Consider the following 21,643-nt stretch of genomic DNA (forward strand, 5'->3'; position numbering starts at 1 on the left):
AATCGACAAACTTACACAGGTTAAAATTAAATCTAGTAGAAATTCTCTCCGAGTGGTCATGCTGCCCCCCTCTTTTGTCCGCTTAGAGCGTATTCCCGAAACGTCCCACCCCTTTCCATAGGCGTGAGATTTAGCTTCTCAGGTGTAAACAATAATAAGGCAGTTGGTTTTGCGGTATCAGAGCCTGAATCAAATAATAAAATATGTAGAAATACAAGCAGATCTACCAGTACCAACTCTGCAAGATAAACTTGAACAGGACGCTTCACAAATGTGGTGTTAACATTATTATGGATGCAGGGTTTCCCGCAGAAAATTTGTTAGTTAAGGTGGGCGTGACAGAGGGTGTGGCAATCAAAGGGGCGGGGCATATGCATCATGATGAAAATTAAAATATTATTATTTAAAACACTAAAATAAAACTTAATTTTGAAGAAACTATGACAGAAAATGAACACATACAAGATTATTAATGAATTAAATATTTTTAACAGATACCTCTAATGGGAATAGCTGCGTGATAAAGTAAAGCTAAAGGGTTAAAAAACACAAACTGAAGCAGATGTCTGGCGAACGATGATAGATGGCGCAAAAATGGTAAAAACTGATTATTTCCCACTATATATTACATTATCTTAAAGGAGTGTAACTACTGTAGCATGTAAATAATGCACATAAATAAAGTGGGCAAGAGTGCTCAACAATTATATCTAATCAACAGGCACGTGAAACCTAGCTAGCTCAAACAACAAAATCACCAGCTAACTTACTTTAAATTTGTAAGAACTATAGACGAATACAATAACAGGCTTAAATAACCCCAAAACATAAGTCCACTTGCAGTTCTCACGGACACGCGTTTTATCAACTGGCTATCCTCCAGACATGACGGACCACTCTTTCTCTCATTTCAGGCCGTGTGGCGACCGTGCATGCTCGCGGTGTGAAGTGCGTCCGTGCTATTCTCCAAGATGTTTTATCAACTGGCTAGTTATCCTCCAGACAGTGACGGTCCGGACCAGGTCTTTCTCATTTCGGCTGTGTGGCGCGCTATTCTCCGAGATGCACCTCACGGCCTTTTGTGCAGTGAATTTTTTTATTTATTTTCTAGTTAAGGTGGTAGGGTTTTTTAAGCTTAGGTGGGCCACCTGAACTGAAATGTGCTGCGGGAAACCATGGGATGTTTTACATGGTACACGGCAAGTGGCGAAATTACTGCACAGCTACAACTTTTCTTGTGTAGTGGAAGCATTTTGTGCAAACATGTTTATCCTTAACGGCACCTGCCATTAAAGGAGTAGTCCACTTTAAAGATGGGGTCCATTGACTTTTTATAGTAGGAAAAAAACTCTATGGTAAGTCAATGGGCCCCATCTTTAAAGTGGACTACTCCTTTAAGAGCCATAAGGGGCAGGATTTTGGGTGCATGAGCAAGGCGTGCGGACAGACTGCACCTCACCTTTGTAATGGTCCCCGTTTTGCCGCTTTCTGCACGTCACCTATTGAAAATGAACTAGACACTCATATCTGCCGCGTACCGTGTGAAACGTCCATTACACAGAATTAGGGTCCTGATCACCCTGTTGGGGTTCATTTTGGATATATTTTAGACCTTAGTTAAAGGAATAGTTCACCCAAAAATGAAAATTCTGTCATCATTTACTCACCCTAATGTTGTTCTAAACCTGTATGAGTTTTTTTATTCTATTGAAGACAAAAATTCATTTTGATAAATAATGGTGAGCACACAGTTGAGAAAAACATATACTATGGAAGTCAATGGGTACCAATAAACTGTGTGCTTACCATCAAATATCAAAATATGAAGAGTTTGGCTCTAAAACGCGATAAACGGCTTTTAAAAATTTCTGCTGTTGCTTGTTATCCTGACAGCATCAAGCTTCTCTCACGCAAACACATTGACCGCAGGGGATCTTAAGAAAAAACTTTCCATTATTTTACTCAAAGTCAACGAAAATGAAGCAAGACCAAAACATTTTACAGCTGATCGCTGTCAAAAAAGTTCAGTGATGACGTCCCAAGCTTGACAGCAGCAATGACAGTGTTATTAATATGTCAAAGTAAGTGTTTTGATTAATGCAATTAATGTTTCTTTTTTTAATCCGTGTATACCACTAGTCAACTAAATAAATATAACATGGCAAAGGTGAACGCACATTTATATACTGATTCAACAGATTTATAGCATTTTGAAAAAAAAACTTGTCATGGATTTATTGCATTTTGCGGAATAATCAGTTTTATAACAAATCTTTAAAAAACAAATTATGGATTTGAATGTTTAATGTTATTATAACCTAATAAAAATAGTGTTTTTTATTTTGTCACTTGTCACCCAAATTTGTCAAAATGGATTTATTGCAATTTGGAACCAAACTCTTCATATCTTCTTTTTATTTTCAACAAAATAAAGGAACTCCTACAGGTTCAGAACAACGTTAGAATAAATAAATGATGTCAATATTTTGTTTTTGAGTGAACCATCCCTTTAAAAAGGAGGGTTAAATCTGTGTATTACAGAATAGACTTAGAAGTCCTCAAAAAGATTATTAGGCCATAGGGCAGATTGCTACAAAATCAAACACACCATTATCTGACCAAAAGGGGGTTTACCTGAATCTACAAGGGGTGTGAGATTTACAAAAGTGAAAAAGTAAAAACCACATTTAAAAATGAATAAAGGGGGTGGAAATAACAGGGTCTCTTCGACATGGTGAGAATACACTACTAAAGCAGATCAACCAGGCCACGCCCACTTTTTGCATACGGTTTGGAGAGGGGAAAATTTTAAATGAGGAATATTGTGTAGTTTAAATGTACAGAAGAAGTGCAGTGTTGTCCTAATAAACCGTTTGTTGTAACCCGTTTGTTGTTGACGTAGACCTTTTTATGATCAGACAGAAACAAATAAAGTTGAAAATGTGAAAAAGCATAATAAAACCCAATTAAAGTGTGACATCCTGAAAGATATCTTCGCTTACGCTGATGAGTGGTGCAAAACACATATAGGGAAGTAACTTACACTCTTTCATCATGCCAATATCCAGGCAACGCTTGAGTCTGCAGGCTTGGCAATGTCGCCGGTTATCTTTAGTAATGGTGCAGCTTCCATTAAATGGACAGGTAAAGCTGGCCTTACGCTTCATGCTGCGCCTGAAGAACACCCACACAACGCACACACATAACCAGAATGGACACTATAAATAGCCTGGCAGTATCATAGTTGTTACAGATAATTTGTGTTGTTTAATGTGTCGCTTAATGAACATTGGTGTAAATGCAAAATTGGAAAGTGTGTGTGCGCCTGAAGAAGCCTTTGCAGCCCTCGCAAGTCATCGCATTAAAGTGAAAGCCGGTAGCTTTGTCTCCACACACACCACAGATCCGCGGAACGTTCCGGTCAAACTCATCTGGCACTTGAGTGGATGTACTAACGGCCGACTCCATCGCTACTGGAGACACAGAGGAGACAGACAGAGAGAGACACACACAGATGTTGTCATTTATACAAAGTAGTTCATTTGTGGGTCCCATTACGGGATAAAAAAACAGAAGGAGCGTGTTAATCAGATCCCTTGATCGTGAAGCAGTCTGTCATGTGCACGAATTTGGCAACAGTCAGGGACTGGAAGTCTCAATGTGTGAATGAATCAATTTCTGGTGTTGTGCTGAATTTTGACACACTGCCAGATTATGACCGCCTGCCTGATTACCTAAATCCTAATCCCACCCCTTACCTAATCTACCTAGCCATATCGAGGTATGAGGAGAGTCACCTAGTAACAAGACTGATACCTTTTCGTATTTGTTTAGCCTTTTTCACACAGAGATGACGGAAAATACACTAAAAATGCATTTGGGATTTGTCTGGGATTGTTTAATTTTTGGCTCATTTCCGATGATTTTTCGTAATATGTGTATGGATTCACACACATACCGTAAAGATACCGTTAAGACACGTGACATTATTATATACAGTGTTTGAAGTTTGCTTATTATCCGCGATTTATCTCTCGAGAATCCAAGCATGTGCATTTTAGATCATAAATAGGGCTGTCACGATTATGAAATTTGGCTGACGGTAAATTGTCTAATAAATTGTGGCCGTTATGCCGATTAATTGCCTATTTTAGTGTTTTGACGATTATTTGTCTGTTTTATTGCTTTGACATTTAATTCTAATAAATATTTTTGTTTTATGAAAAATTTTTTCCACACATTGTTGTGATTATTTAAATTAAGGTTTAACTGGCAGTAAATATGAATACACATAACACATATTCAAAAGTAATTATTTAATGAATGTATATTTAAAAAATTGGTAATTCCTGATAAGAAATAAACACAATAAAGTGTCTGAAAAATAACTGAAAATAAAAATGCAATCAAAATAAACTAACTATACCAGAACAGGCCTTAAATAGTAGCCAATTCTACTAAGGTCATATTAGTACTGGACTACATATAGCTCCCCCTTGTGTTTTTTTAGAGAGATGTGCAATCACTGCGGTGATCTGAAATCCTCGCGATGAGGCCAAACAATCGCGATGAGATGATTATTTACTTATTGTGACAATCCTAATCATAAGGGGCGCGTGATGCGCTATTCTGTCGATCTTAGCTTTAGCGCGGATAGTGACAAGCTCCAGTTTGTCAACATTTCTTGTCGTGAATGTTGATCTGCGTTTAAATCCCTGTGTCATAAAGCTAAACAATAATTTTGAGATGACACGTGCATCCTCGCTTCCACCCTTACGACATAATTTCTGCCTTTTGTTTACAAAGAATGCCTTCGGTGAACGTTACGGAAATGTTGCCAGGTCCTCTTTTTGGAAGCGAAACCCTCTGCCAAATTTACGAAAATTTTCTGAGACCAAAGTGCTGTGTTAATTAGGGTTGTGTTGAAAAAAATCGATTCACCAATTCTGAATCGATTTTCATATTAATTTTTTAATATCGATCAGTAACTCAGAGGATCGATTTAATAATTAATAACTTAAACTTGCCGTGTCATTGAATTCATGCATGCGCGCGAGGTGGAAGGACATTAGAACATGGCGGTCAGTAACGTAAAGCAAGCGGTTGTTTTGAAAACTCCAGAAACGCAAATAGTATCAATATGTTGCATAACTACAGTGCTGTAATTCAGGTAACAGCTGGAAAGAAATGCTTTTTTCAAAAACACTTGTCTAAATTTTAAAGATCGAATCAGATCGGATCGAATCAAATCGAATGATGATAATCGATTCAAGATCTTGAAAATCGGAATCGAATCAATTCTTGAAATTTGAATCGAAACCCAGCCCTAGTGTGAATGGGGTTTAAGTTTATCGCTGTTTATAATACAGTTCCATTATTCCTGTTTATTCCTGCGGATTTGTTTATTTTTTTATAGATTTAATTGTGTTGTGATGCGTGTCCTGACTTCTGAACTCAGATGCACCCCAACTCTTTATCAGAAAAAAACAAAACTGACTTGCCTATTTCTTCGACCATTGAGCGACAACGTAACAGAACCACAAATCATGACTGACATTCTTTTGCAAGTGTTGAATAATTAACAATGCATTAATAGAACAGTAAATCATTCTTATTAAAGCCGCGAGGCCAATATTACAAACAGAATAGGGAAATAAAGTTCTTTACATAAGCATCACTAATGTATGCGCATCGATAAAGCGCACACAAGATAGAGTCGAATATTAATTAGCTATGGGTGCTTCACCACCGACAGAAAACAGGCAGAGATGAGTGGTTAAACAAAACCATCCAAATGAAAACAAACAGCTGTGGGCTTTAATAGCTCATTGGAGCTATCCAAATGATTTTTGTGTATTTTATGAAAAAAAAAAAACAACGTCAGCAAGTATAGGCATATCAAATGCCTATACACCATCCGAATGGTCCGATGAGAAATGGTTGCCAGGCTGAAATGAATCAGGGTCACAGTGATACACCAACTGAAATGGCTAAAAGCATCAGGTGATAGGAATATTGTGACAATAAATGTGTTTATGAAGAACCTGATGAGCTGGAACACAAGATAATAGCACACGAATAACCTGTACACTACCGTACAAAGGATGATCAGCTATAACGTGTTTGAAAAAGGATCGAGAACATTTCGTTCCACGCCAACGGGTTTGCTAAAGAGACATTACAACATGCTAGGTACAAACAGGAACAGTATGAACCAAATAAACACACCTCAGCATAGAAAGTGATGTCACTGTCTTCCTGTTTTTACCGTTTGCCAAGTTATGAGGAAATTCCAACTTTTTCTCAGCCCTTTCAAATAAACATACACTCTTTAATCTGGAAAATATGCCGAAAGCTTCATGTAGTTTCCCTAAAGAAATACCAGAATGGTTCACGAACACACGCATGACCCTTTTCGAGTAAAGTTCTCAGATTACGGCACGCAGAAATGCTCACGAATAAAACCATTTCAAAAGACTCTGCAGCATAATGATGCATTTATCTAAATTGGGCCCTTCATTTATTTAACCGTTCAAAATGTGAGACACATTTGGAGTCCGTTTCGCGAAGATTTGTTTGGCAGGAAGCCATAAACATGGCACTACTTATGTGCAAATTTTTGAACGTAACCTGCAGATAGATTTTATGTTTTCTTCTGGCAATGACAATTTTTTTCTATTATTTAATCCATATTTAAGACCCCCCACCCCACCTAAAAGTAACTTTAATTATACCAGATTATGCCTTTATCAATTTAATTGGATTAAAAAGCAAACTTAGTTGAATTTAATACATCTAGCATCATTCTTTGTAGATGCCACTTGGTTTTATATTTTGTTGTACGATGCAATTCAAAATGAGAGCTGCAAAATATATTGCATATACATATTACAATAGTTTGAAAAAAAGTCATTCATTTTAAGAAGGGAACATTTCACAAGACTTTTTATAGATGTAAAACAAATATGTGGTGTCCCCAGAGTGCGCATGTGTGAAGTTCCGGCTCAAAACACCATACAGACAATTTAAATAATTTAGATAAATGGCAGTGTTGTGGTTGGATAGTGCAGATTAAGGGGCGGTTATATTATAACAAGATCCCATCCTGACATCACAAGGGGAGACAAACCTCAACTATACATTCTTTCCACATGCTTGCAGAGAATGGCCCACCAAAACCAAGCCACTGGGCAGTTCTTTTTCACGTTTTCTAGGCTGATAGAAGCACCGGGGACCCAATCATAGCCCTCAAAGGGGCCATGGCATGAAAATCTGACTTTTTCCATGTTTAAGTGCTATGACTGGGTCCCCAGTGCTTCCATCAACCTAGAACACGCGAAAAAGATCAACCCAGTAACCCAGCTCTGGTAAACCACTCTCTACAAGCACATGAAAAAACAGGTAGTTGAAATTTGGCTCTCCTTGCGATGACATATTGAGCTCCCATTATAATAATACCACCCCTCACAATTGAGTTTTAATTTGCTCATTTGCATTTTAAAGGACACACCCAAAACAGCACATATTTGCACACACATTGCACATGCTATAAATAATAATTTATATGGCATTTTGAGCCAAATCCTCACAAATGTGCTCTGGGGACACCAAAGATCCACCTGACATCCTAAAAAAGTCCTGTGCCATGGCCCCTTAAAACATGGAAAAAGTAAGTTTTTTATGATATGACCCCTTTAATACTTCCAAAGGTTATGTGTAGGGCTGGGTATCGATTCAGATGTTCCAGATCGATTCAATTTCGATTCACAAGCTATCAAATCGATTCGATTTCGATTCTCGATTCAATTTTCGGTTCCGGTTCTCGGGTCGGTTTTTATACTCTTCTCGATTCAACTCAATCAATGTAGATTTAATACAAATACTATATTAATAAAAAATAACAGTGAACATAAGTTTACAAGTGGGTAATTAATAAAAAGAAATTAAAAGCCACAACACAATCGTTGTGGTCTTGCTTGCGAAATCTAAAATGCTTCCATACCTCTTACTTTTTATGTGAAGGTGGCATCAACGTCGATGACGCACCCAAAACCGCCATTTGTAACCGCTCCTTGGTAACATCGAGCAAGGCAAAAAGAGGGTGACATATTTAATGAAGACTAGTAATTTGAATAACGTTAATCTTACGTTCAATGTTTGCAGAAAAAAACCCGATTCTGCTCTTTGAGAATCGATTCTGAATTGACCACGTAAAAAAACCCCGATTAATCGAAAAATCTTTTTTTTTTGCCCAGCACTAGTTATGTGTAGTCAAAGTTTTAGTAAAGAGGCTGGCGAATCAAATGAGTGCTTTTACGTGATCTGACATATGGAAGATGATCACAGAGAATGTGATAAATGTATGTTTGTTTTATGATTTTCAGTTTATAAACATATACGTTTAAATTGACTTTCCAAACTTAAAGCATTAACATATTGCCTACCGCTTATTGCATGGTGCAAGTTATCGCAATTTTCTTAAATACCATTCAGCCTTAATGACAATTATGAATGTTAACTTACATAATTGTTGTATACAAACATTTTAAATGAATGCGCATTACTAAATGCAATAGGTCAGTAAGTTTCTTTATTTTGGATCGTGCCCGTTTCAACAGCCTGCATAACAAATCGTTTAAATAATAAAGTAGACTGAGCTGTAGCAATGACTGATTAGACTTTCTATACAATGTAGCCCGGTCCCCATCAACTAATATTATGAGCGGTGCCCTCCATTACATTCAAACTAAAATGCAGCTGACATTTAAAGAGAAAATGCACACATTCATTCTATCCTCCCAAAAGGACGCCAAACGCAAATCTCAGGCCTTGGTATTACAATTACGAGAAACTTGTTTTCACAAGCATCAAAAATCAGTAACTCTGCACTGCATGATGTATGTTTTGCAGAGGTTCTGAATTGTGCAGATGACAGACGTCTACTCACCACTACCACTATATTGCTCCTCTTATCAACACACATGCCGCAATCAAGATTTTTAGAAATGTTGACTGCGTCTTAATTGGGTGCTTAGGTTAATGTTTTATGTGACACCACATAGCGACCAAGGAAATCTGTAAACCCTTGGGGCATGCTGGGATCAGTTAGGGCAACAATGGCCCGCTATATGTGTGATCACGATGCCCTTTAAGGTACTGCGGAGTTAATCATTGAACTGACCGAGGCATCACATAGCTCTGATGGGTATGTAGGCCAAGGTGTATGAGAAAGCTCTTCCTTCTTGATGACCTGATTGCGTTTGCAAAGGTCTGTTTATCACAAAACAGAGAACATACGGCAAACTATGACTAAATTGGACGAGATCAGCCTGGGTTAGGTAATGGATAAACATGTCCTATAATATAATGCCATGGTTATTGTGTAACATACAATGTTAGTGCTATTGCATGTATGTTTAAACTCTTTGTAGCTATGGTGATGCTTACCTTGTCATATGTAACTATGGTATCTCTGCAATAAATAGTTGCAGTATCTGTATAATTTCGACTTTGTAGCCAGTGTGTGACATTTAGGTATAGTCAGGTACCATAAATTTGGGTAAACAGAGAAAAGCGCCCCAGTCCTTATAGCAAAATGGTGCATGTGGAGAGATGGTAAAGAAATGCTGTCAGGGTTTCATAAACCTTCATTAGCTATGACAACAGACAGAGACAGAGTCACGCTGCAGGAATGCCAAGCTTGGCATGGAGACCTTGTGGAAAACATGGAAACACGTAGAAAAGCACATACTAAAGATCCAGAGAGCAGTTCCCACTGTTGGAGTAACATGGCAAACTGAATTTAATGGCCACAACGCGAGAGCAATCAGCGGGGCTATAAAAGCAATAAAACCGAGACAAAAACGTTTCCTCCGCACATACACACAAGGCACGGAAATGTGTGTATGTGTAGCGGAGAGCCAATAGGGTCAGTTCGAGTCCAGGACACACAGAAAATGCAGTTGTCCTCAAACGAACTGTACTGGAATAACATTGCCAGATTATAACACCGCCACATGCTCAAATACACACACACGTCTCTCCGTTTCACTTTTTTGTTATGGACGCACAACACACAAAAATTCCACAAGTACACCACACAAATACAAACCTAGTCCCATGCCAGACAACACTCTATGAGGACATGGTAAAGTCATTTTTCTGCCAGACATTTTCATTTGGATCAGAAATTACCATTTGCGTAGGCTACAAACTTTTCCACGTTACATAAACGCATAAGCAGACCAAGTCTGCAGACGTTCTCGCAGTTATAATTTTCAGGAAGGAAATCTGTCGAATTTCACAGAATGGATTTAAATATAGCTAAATGTTTTTGAATGAGCTGAGAGTACTACGCCCTCATAATCATAATCAAAGCAAACACCTTCAACAAAACAAAATACATACAAGGGGCGGGGCACACACAAAAGCTCACGAGTGCTGGCATTCAGGAATAATTGCTTATAAGCAGTGCCACACAGAATCTGCTCCAATTTTGCAGATATCCGTAGGATATGAGGAGGTGTGGCCCTGCTTATAACTAATTATGTACACTACGAGCAGCATTTACATTAAGGGACCTCTTGGGAGGCAGTTTGTACTATGTAGAGATACTTATAGCAATCAAGCTGGTTTGGTTTAAAATTAAATAAATACGATCCATATAGACCGTTTCAGCAGTAACAACATAAACAAGCGGCTGTCGCGGTCTGAACGTAACTTCCGGTAAATAACAACAAAGTTCTTTAAAGGTAGTTTTTTTATATAACAAGCAAAAAAACAAAACATAGATTACCTAGGAAACCAAAACATTTGTTATTTTCGACGAGGCATTTGTTCAAGAGATCAGTTTAGCAACTACTCAGACCATTAAAAAAAACGAAACCTGAAGTACGGTTCGGATCCAGACGTGTATCACGTGCGTCCGATGAAACTGTCTATAGGCCAACATCACAAGTCACATCCCCAAAAAGCCCTCTTTAACATAAACACAACTTTACAGAGTTAAAACCAAGTCTCTGATTGTATTTTACTGTAACTTCACAATTTTTTTATTGTTTGCATTCCTCATATAATAAGAATCAAATGTGCATTTCCAGAGAATCCTAGCTTAAAGGAATATTCCATTTTCTTAAAAGAAAAATCCAGACCATCCACTCACCACCATGTCATCCAAAATGCCGATGTCCCTCCCCGCTCAGTCGAGAAGAAACCATATTTTCCGAGGAAAACATTGCAGGATTTTTCTCATTTTAATGGACTTTAATAGAGCCCAACATTTAATACTTAACTCAACACTTAACAGTTTTTTCAACAGATTTTCAAAGGTCTACAAACGATCCCAAACGAGGCACTAGGGTCCCACCCAGCGAAACGACCGTCCCCCCTGACAAGAAAAACCAAAAACATGCTCTTCCAAACCACAACTTTTCGTCCAGGTCCAGTCCAGCGTGACCTAACGCAAATGCGTAGTGACGTAGGGAGGTCACGTGTTACATATATAAAACGCACATTTGCGGAGCATTTTAAACAATAAACTGACACAAAGACATTAATTAGTATCATTCCACATACAACAACGTCGGAACAGTCCTCTTTTTCAACACTTGTAAACACTGGGGCGGAGTTTCGCGTTCGTCCTCTGTGACCTCTTGACGTCATGATGTATTGCGTGGGGTCAGCTGGCGCATCACGACCGGATCTAGACGAGAAGTTGTGGTCCAAAAGTGGACACTTTCCATTTTTCCCGTCAAAAATGACAATCGCCCCACTAGACAAGACCCTTATGCCTCGTTTGGGATCGTTTATAGTCCTTTGAAACTCTGTTGAAAAAAACTGTTAAGTGTTGAGTTAAGTATTAAATGTTGGGCTCCATCAAAGTCCATCAAAACGAGAAAAATCCTGCAATGTTTTCCTCAAAAAACATAATTTCTTCTCGACTGAACAAAGAAAGACATCAACATTTTGGATGACATGGTGGTGAGTAAATTATCTGGATTTTTTTCTTTTAAGAAAAGGAACATTCCATTTAAGTTATCTTTCATACGAGCTCTATACAAAATGCGCCTATTGAAAACTATCTACTTCTTTTTTTATTTAAAATGCACATATACTTACTAAATACAATGTACATAGTGATTACTATATTAATTCTATAATTAATACTATAAATATTTAAATCAAAGTGCAATATATAACTGATTTCCTACATAGCTATTATTTCATTCTGCAATCTTCTCTCTTAATAATGAAATCTCTTTAATCCTAACAACAGAATGATTTTTATTAGAGCCCGACCGATATGCATTTTTTGGGGCCGATGCCGATACAGATATTATAGAGTAAAAAAAGACCGATAACGATATATCGGCCGATATTCATTATGTGCATATTATATTACATTAAACATATAATACAGTATATTATACTACATTACTGTACATAGAATACACTATATACATTAACAGAATATACTATATATAAATACTTTTTGCAATGATCACTCTATGATCACACCACAAATGTGGTGATCAAACACTTAAAATGACGTGACAAAGATATGTAATATAGGCAGGTGTGTTTTACAAGTTAACAATAAACTTTATTATCCAAAATGATTCTGATATAAGTGCACAAAACAGTAAATTTGACTTATTATAAATAACTTTAAATCACAAACAAAACAAAATACATATAACTTAAACCATTGTCAGTTTTAACGAGAATAATGTTATATTGGGCTTATTTAAAAAAATGGAAACTTATAAAGTCATTGTTTATTAGCTTTACAGTAAGTTATGGACTTCACAAATTAATGAAAAACTTACCGTTAAGACGACAATGCTTGAATTACTGACAACATACTGATGTAGGCTAATGTTTAATGTACTGCACAACGTTTTTATAACACGAACCCACAGTGTTCTGCCGGGACTTTAAACTTTTATCAAACTAAAGCGTCTGCTCTCCGCCTCTTTTATTTAGCGAGGGTGTAAAGTTGCGCGAGCTTATTTAATCAATTGCTTTGAAATGAGCATGTAACAGCACAAGCAGCTGTACTCCCACAAACTGCGCGTCAGTTTAAGCGCGTCCTTTCTCCGCCTCGCGTCATTCCTTCCGCTTGCGTTTGAAACAACTCGCAAGTGGACAAAAAAGACTGATTAAAACGACCAAATGTAAACAGGAATGTGTCTCTCTCGTCCACTTATAATCCAATCGACCAAAGCGCGTCTTAATACCAGGTGTAAAATGTTTTGAAGAAACCGCGTGACTGCCCCGGCCGCCACCTGAACTGAGAGACTGACTGAAGTGAAGGGGGTGGGGGATTGGCTGATGTCACTACAGTGAGTGACCTGAGTCGCCATTAGCAACCAATACGGCGCACTCTGCTGGACAAATAAGTACTTACATCTTTCAAAAGCATTTAATGTGTTCTGTAAGGAACGTTCATATCGGCTTCATATCTGCGGCTTATACGCCGATACAGATATATCTGCGACATGCTCATATCGGCCGATAAAATCGGCAAAACGATAAATCGGTCGGGCTCTAATTTTTATCTCAAATTAATATTTAATTTGGCAAGTATCCATGTAATAAGTGCAATAATAAACCAATCATAACCACAAAATAGGCCGTAACCCTAAAAGGTTGATCAGGAAGCCGATCCAGAGTGGAGGTCTACATTATTCCTCACAGGACAATGAAAAAGTCAATAGCACCTAAACATAATCAATTTAAAGAAAAGAAAAAAGTTTTTCTTTATTATTTATGTCTATTAAATTCTCAATGACAGGTTTGAAGTAGCCATATAGCGCAAGCATTGAGCAAACAGTAGCAATCCACAGTGGCCAAAGATATGCTATGCAAAGACCCACATTAATCATTTATCATTCCATCATGCTGAAAAACCTCCTCACATTGAACATCAATAATTTCTGACCTGACCAAATCATCAAACGCAAAGAAACAATATTTTAAAAGATGTAAAGATGAAGAAAGCATTGCAAAGATTTGCCACACTAAAAAACAAACATCAGGCCCACGCCGTGCAAGTTACGAAACAGCCTGAAAGGCAAGTTGTTTACTAATGTAAAGCTGTGAATAGTTTCTTTACGTGCTCGTCTTTGGTTACCCTTTCTGTAACGCGACCACTCCGCTCCGTTCACGCAAAACATGAAGCAAGAACACACACATGACCAGAAAAGTGTAAATGACTCCTCCTTCCTATTTCCTCCCTTTTCCCTCCTTCCGTACAGGGGGTCTTTCTACCCTGTGTCCAATCCCAGTGGTCGGCATGCATGCACACACACATACAGAGCCAGCTTCCCTTCAATGGGCCTCTCTACAGGGCTACAGTCAAAGCCTCACAGCTTCTGCCTAGAGTAACAGAAACTACACACAGGCACACACATTCCAGCCTGTAAAATGAGCACCGCCACAATAACAACCAAAACATCACAATCCCGTTCCTTTAAACAAAAGAAACATATCATCAATTTGACCTCTACTACTAAGTGAGACGCGTACATTTGCGGATAGCACTACGCACGCAGACTTAAAAAACAACATTGTGAGCTGAATGTACAGGTGCGTGGGTATTCCCAGGATGGAATATGAATTTCCAGTGTAAAAGAGGACAGATTTTGCTATCATGAAAGACATAAACAATCTAACGCACAGAAAATAAACCGCGAGTCCACTTTGCTTACATAAATTAAGGAACTTGATACTTATCTATTTATTGGTTTACACAGTTGATCTGCACTTAACCAACACATCACTTTACTGTACTCTGACTAACTGTTAAGACTACTTTACAATTTATTGCAAAACAAACCCTACTACCCCAACAGCTCCTCTGGCTTCCTATGGCTTCTTTACTGATGTTGTTTACGTAGTACAAAATGTTCACTTAAATTTCAATTAAACTTTTACGCTTTACTATTTAAATCAGTTCCTTAATATTACTTGTATAGTTTATCCACAATAGTCCACCATAAAGTACCTTGTCCTTTACGAAAGTCTATAAGTACATGGTGTCACGTGTAATCTAGTTACATGGTTGATTATCTCATAACATTTCCTTTCAAATTAGCAAATCTCGACGCTGAATTTGCACAATGGAGCATATTTCACAAAACAACTACAACTGCCAATTGATAACCACACACACACCACAAACAAGTTTTATGCATTACAGACTCATGCGTAGTCATAAGGCAACTGAAACCAATATTCAATATTCAGAAAACATGGGCGTTAATGTGGCCGATTATCTTTTGACCATGTTTGTCCGACGTGTCCGAACTGGTTGTGCTTGTCCATTAGGATTGCTGAAGCCCAGTTCAACAGACATGTTAAACAAACAATGCACAGTACTACAGATTCTCAACATACCAATAGCATAGTATGCTTTCATGTCAAAAAACCACACGTTTTCTCTTCTATATAATCCACAAGGGCATTATGTTAAACAGTACTTTGAAAGCTATTACGACTCAGAAACTAGCATTATAAACAGGTTTTAAAAAATGTTTCTATTTTTATGGCATATTATGGAGGAAAACATTTTTTCTGACCATTTGTGTTTTAAATGAAACACCACAACATGCAATCTTTTTATACTTTTTTTTTTTTACAAATATGAAGTATTATAAACATTTTAAGAAACAAGCAGAGTCTTAAACATAAAGCTAATAAACCAACGAGTTGTTTACTACATTCAAATATTAATATATGTATAAATATATGAATGAAAATGTAATACAATTCAAACTATATTAATGTACATTAATTAATGATATATTAAACATTACATCATTCAACAATGTTTGCTAAAAAGTTATTATGAAACGTTATCGATGATGTCGCAGTTTGACTTCTGTGATCAATAGTTATCATCTTTTCTTGTTTATTTTTTCAATATTTTTCTTGAGCGACATCATTTCGGTAAATAAGAGAATTTAACCTGTAAAGAATTAACTTTAATTCGTTTTGCGTATAAAAAAGCTGCTTAGAAAAATAAACAAGAGGTGTGACTGAACGATGTCGCAGTTGGAAATTACCGCAACAGATGAGCTTATGGGTAGCTATCCTAATAAACACGCTTTTTACATTGCTCTCAATGTGATTTATCATTCATTATACCAAATATCCCGCTTTAGGTCATTCTTTAATAGTAACGTTAGCTGTATTCGGATACATGCGCAAAGTTTTCCACGTTGAATAACTCGCCAAGGTCGGTATTTAAATTGCATTCAATCAGTGCAAGAAGAAAACCTAAAAACAGATGCAACATTCAAACCATTATGTGTAAAAACATAACACGTTTATAAACCGACCCTGAACAATCGCAATGCCCCACATAAACTACCACTCTCTGAGTATCATGTGCCATAATAAGGCTGACAAAAACAGTCACTTGAGTAGGTTACCTAACATTAGCAGAGTAACGTTAGCAGCTTTGTTTTGAATTGTAGTGAAGTACGTTTACTTTGATAATAGTGTAGGAGTCCATTGATCGCTTCATACCTGTGTGTAACTTTTCCGATCACGCGTAACGTGACTTTTGCTGGTTTACTCCTGTCCGTAACTTGTAAATCTTGTTTCTTTTTTCACGCCTAGAACTTGGCGCCAGCTCACATGCTAGCACGCCGAGACAAGGAGAAAAACACGCCCACCGCCTCGGCAGAGCAGCCCGCAGAGGGGTCGCCTCGATCCACGTCCGATCGCACCGTAGCCCCGTGCACGGGGACGAAACTGTGGAGCTAGTCGATGCGATGCTAACGAATTATACTGGCCGTTAGGGCTGCCTCGCGATCCATCCCGCGCAGATTTAGCGCGAGCGTGGGGATTAACACAAGAAAAACAAAAACAGGATCGAATCTGAAAGCAGTTCGTCCGCTTGATGTGTGCGATCTGTCGTGATGGGTTTCCGGATACAAAACAAACTTTGAACCCACGCTGGTTACAACTGTAATAATGTTGTACTTGACCCTAAATGGATGGGACTCGGTGTAATTACGCCCCGCCCCGACTCTAGCCTACACGGCGGATTTTCCTCCAATAACCGATCAAAGACTCTACCGTGAGCGTGCGTTCGCAGTTTTGGTTGGTGTGACATCCTCTGCCACACGCGCACTGTTTGGACGGGTCGGTTGTTCGTAAAGCGCGTGGGGACAACTCCCACATTCCACAAGCAAAACACACTCTTGCACGCACACGCGCGAAACCCACTGCATTCACAGGCGAGGAACTGCGCGCGCACACACACACACACACACACGGGCTCGCACGCTCACGCGCACGAGGGGTGTGTCATGACGTCAGAGGCAGCAAAGAGGTAAACAATTTGTCCGCATGAGGTCGAGCATCGCATTCGTCTATAAATAAGAAGCAAAGTGTGTCAGACACTCAATTCAGAATTGCCAAGCTGGTCCATGCCATTAGGAAAACGTTAAAAATGCTACACCAGACAAACTGACTGAACCAATAACCAGTAACTTAATAGCAGCATGCGATTTCCAGTCACAGCAGTAAGTCATGGAAATGTTAAGTCGTCTGAAATATAATATTTGGGTTAGCGAGGAGATGAGTTCATGGTTTACTTGGGTGTGTCTGCCCGAGTAGTATAGCAGAGGCTTCTGTTTTAAGTCTTCAATGCATAACATTGTGTGTCTGTCTGCAAGCGTACATTATAAAAAGAGATAAAGCACAGAACAAGCTTATTTGTGTGAACCCTAATCACATGGCGAAATTCAGGCCCGGGGCACCAAGTGGAAGAATGATTCTGTACAAGGCGTAACCCAAAACATTCAGGGATATATATGTATGTCTATCAAAAACATAAAATATTGGGTGTGTGGGGGATCTCCCTAAATACTGAATATGGAATTGTGCATTAAAATGCACTAACCGATCATGAGACAAATGGTTCTATGTTTCTACAGTCGAAGTAAACCCAGAAAAGAGAAAACGTATGTGCCTCTGTCCCTAGTGAGGAGAAGCAATGGCAGCAATCTATCATATCTTAATTTTTATTCTGTTGAAGATTATTTAAATATTTGTACCTTGAAACAGACAGAAAATTGACTGGCTTGTACTGCCTCTCTATGGAGAGCCCAATGTAAAGGTCACATTGGCGCGATGTGAAAAAGCACAACAAATAGCTCAAAAAACTGTCCCTTCATATGAAAAACGAATCGATTGTTCACCTTCATCTGTTTTACGCATGTATGATAGGTGGCACTTATGGACAATGAGCTTCAAGTTTGCACAGTGCACTCAAAGCACTGAAGAAGTGCTTAACCCTCCGAGCCCCAAAATAGAGATCTTAAAGGAAAACACCACAGTTTTTCAATATTTTACTATGTTCTTACCTCAACTTAGACAAATAAATACATACCTATCTTTTTTCAATGCATGCACTTAATCTTTGCACAGCGTGTCGTGAATGTGTTAGCATTTAGCCTAGCCCCATTCATTCCTTAGGATCCAAACAGGGATGAGTTTAAAAGCCACCAAACACTTCCACCTATTCCTATTTGTTACATGAGTAGTTACACAAGTAAGTATGTTGGCACAAAACGTGGCAATTTTTTATGTGGATAAAAATGAGAACTATATTGTATGGCAGAAGAGCAGTTTGCAGCACTTCGACCTTTGGCGCAGTAATATTGACGGAAGTTTGAGCGAGAGGGGGGTAGTCAGGAGTGATGATGTTACTGCATGAGGAAAACACTTTGATGACATCATGTAGTGCAGACTTTAGGGACCTTTGACGCAAGTCCACGAGGGTGCACCGGAGTCGTATTTTGGGACAGACTCGAGCGTCATGCCGGATAAAGGAAGAGAAGTTGCCCATCAGTGTGAACTTCTCCCATCCGTATTCTGATTGGTCTGATTGCTCTTTTGCAAGAACTTCTGGCCTGGGTTGGTAAAGTGCGTGGAGCCTGCGGCAGTACAGGCTTTGCCGAAGACCGCATCAAGGGTGCAAATAGGGCCTTGATGAGCACATTTCGTGGCGTAAAAATGATAGATGGGACACCCTATACACTCGTGAGCAAGCGCAATTTAAGGCCACGGAACCGAAAGTCCTCATAAAGGGACAGGGCCTATGAAGATGAAGAGTGTTGCTTGTGTTATGTGTTAAGACAAAAGAAGAGTAAAGAGTCGTTTTGTTGAACTTGCTTGTTGTTTTCTTTACTAATGGTTACACAATACCACAACATTGTAAGCAATATACAAGTTATGTTCAAATATTGATAATCATTCACATATTCACTTCAAACGAGCTATGGTTATGCTGTTATTTTAATAAAGTAATTAATCGTATACGTTTACCTGTGTGATATAATTAAATAAGGGTGTTACTGCTTATGAATAGGTCTATGTATGTTACGTTATGAACAACAGCACCCCAACATAAAGTCAGTTCTCCTCAGTTTGCTGTGCTTGGGTGCCACCCTGCCGCCATTCTGTGTAACAGCAACGGCTCCGGGAACATAAAGCTGCACAACGTTGCAAAACGTTTTTTAAACAGAAACGGTGATGCGTTGAACACCCTGTTCTGATGACGCAAACGTTGCAACTACGGTAGCTGAGCAGAACTTTCTGTTCTCTTTTAAATGTTTCCGCAGCCTGAAGCAATGGTTATAAATACATGTTTATACATGTACCTGTCCACCCGCCTTAGCCGGAAGTAAAGAGATCAATTTAAGGAGGGCATGAGATTTGCATTTTTGATTATGATGGCACACAAATAAAAAAAATGAATCTGAAGTGATTTGTATAAAAAATACCACAATATTCAAAAATAAATTTTTATTTTCACTTTCATTGTGACTTTAAACTGCCGCTTAATTGCCCTTTCTTGTGCGTCACGTGACTAAAAACTATACAAATTTATATAGTGGTTACGTCTGTGTATTAGTGCGCTTGTGCTTACATACATACATGTGTGTATCCCCTGTTGAAAAAAAAAACAATAAAACCATTACAGAAAATTCTAATGGTTTCCATTAAAATATCAATAGGAACCATTAGCTTTTATCATTAAAACCACTACACTGTAGTGTGTTTTGGGCCATATTCCATTAGAACCAATACATAGAACCAATACATACCATTTGAGACCAACACACTGTAGTGTGTTTTGGGCCATATTGCATTAGAACCAATAAAATTCCCAATAAAACCAATAGAATTTCTGTGATGGTGTCTATTGTTTTTTTTAGCAGGGTGGGCAGTCATGTCGATTTTAAACAGTAATAATTGAAAAATGCAGAATGAAGGGTCGAAGAAAACTGTTGTGGAGACTTTAAGAGCAGTTGACGGAAGTAAACGACGCTGGGAGAAGGGCCTCTCTTGGGTGTCCCATGCCTGTTTCCGTCGATCTCGCGCTGGAATATATGGGCTGTCTGGAATTATGGAGTAGCATAATGTAATAATAAGTAACTTATGCTTCGCAGCCTACCTTCACTGGAAACATCAATAGAGATACAGAACGACGCTAAATAGTGTGGGAAAACGTTTACTGAGGACGGACCTTGTTTTTGCTTCAAAAGAAATTTGGTCTCGTAACCGCCATGTGTTTACCCAAAAGATCCTTCATGATAGCTGTCAGCATTTTTCAAAAGCCTAAGCGAAAGATAATGCCTACATTTGATTTTACAAACCTTTGTTCTTCTTTTAATCTTTCATTTCCTCCTATGTACAAAATGTTCTGATGGTGACATGATGTAACAGGTCCTGACCTCTGATAATTCAAAGATCACTATGGAATGTGCTAGGAAACAGTTGGTACTTCGTTGTAGGTTAAAGTTCAAAAGCAGGCAGCGAATCGGAATCCTGTATGCAAATCGGAAAAAAATGTTTTTTTTTTTTTTAGATTATTTTGTAAATAGAAAGCAAATTTATGATTGAATTGATTGATTGATTAAGATAATAAATATTAACGTAATTGACGTTAATTCATTCGTAATGTAACTTACCTCATTCAGTAAAGAAAATATCTAACTAAAATGTGCAGGATTTGTTGAAAGTACATGTTTACACATAAATTAAAAAATAATAACATTTAACTGAGTGAATTTGCGACAAACTGAAGAAAAATAGCTAAATGTTGTTTTTAAACCAGAACATCGACCTTGTTGACACACAGCTTTTCTGATGTTCTTGTCATAATTTAATAAATGAATTATATTGTCAGTAGTACACCATGTACTAAGAAAGTCAACATATTCCACAATAATAATAAAAAACACAATGAAAGACAAACTACTGATTGTACTATAAAGCGAGCCGCACGAGCGCTTGACGTGATAAGCACTCTCCACGCTTGAGTATTTTAGTATACACACGCGAACATTTTTATGAAACCAATGACTATATCGCCACAGAGTACATAAACAATAAATAATAGTACAACGAATAATTGCCCTTATTTCACTTCACGTGGCAGCGCGGTCCCATGGTGTAATGGTTAGCACTCTGGACTTTGAATCCAGCGATCCGAGTTCAAATCTCGGTGGGACCTCGTCCTTTTGAGAATGCTTAAAAAGCCACCGTAGTCGAAGATTGAAATCAAATGAACTATTGTGTTCCGTAAACAGATACAGGACAAAACATTAGCGGAAGGACA

At 38.2% G+C, this 21,643-nt stretch overlaps 1 protein-coding gene and 1 non-coding gene across 5 annotated transcripts in view; one reads left to right on the forward strand and one right to left on the reverse strand.

Annotated features, from left to right (window-relative positions):
- Positions 1-20,821, reverse strand: part of vdrb (vitamin D receptor b) — a 34,542-nt gene extending 13,721 nt beyond the window's left edge. Inside the window, exons 1-3 of one of the 4 annotated variants that reach the window (XM_055212453.2) lie at positions 20,679-20,821; positions 3,326-3,473; positions 3,044-3,174 (exon numbers count right to left, since the gene is read on the reverse strand). In XM_055212453.2, coding sequence (XP_055068428.2) covers positions 3,044-3,174; positions 3,326-3,468 — 274 coding nt within the window. In that variant the 5' untranslated portion in view covers positions 3,469-3,473; positions 20,679-20,821. Of the gene's footprint in view, positions 1-3,043; positions 3,175-3,325; positions 3,474-16,533; positions 17,223-20,678 lie in introns of those variants that run through there. The other 3 variants (XM_055212454.2, XM_055212456.2, XM_055212455.2) reach the window with 3 other exon arrangements.
- A 645-nt stretch (positions 20,822-21,466) lies between these two features.
- trnaq-uug (transfer RNA glutamine (anticodon UUG)) lies at positions 21,467-21,538 on the forward strand. The gene has a single exon. It is a non-coding gene; the product is annotated as a tRNA-Gln (tRNA).
- The last annotated feature ends 105 nt before the right edge of the window (positions 21,539-21,643 follow it).

The sequence above is a fragment of the Misgurnus anguillicaudatus genome, chromosome 8, assembly GCF_027580225.2.
Source record: "Misgurnus anguillicaudatus chromosome 8, ASM2758022v2, whole genome shotgun sequence".
NCBI classification, from domain to species: Eukaryota; Metazoa; Chordata; class Actinopteri; order Cypriniformes; family Cobitidae; genus Misgurnus; species Misgurnus anguillicaudatus.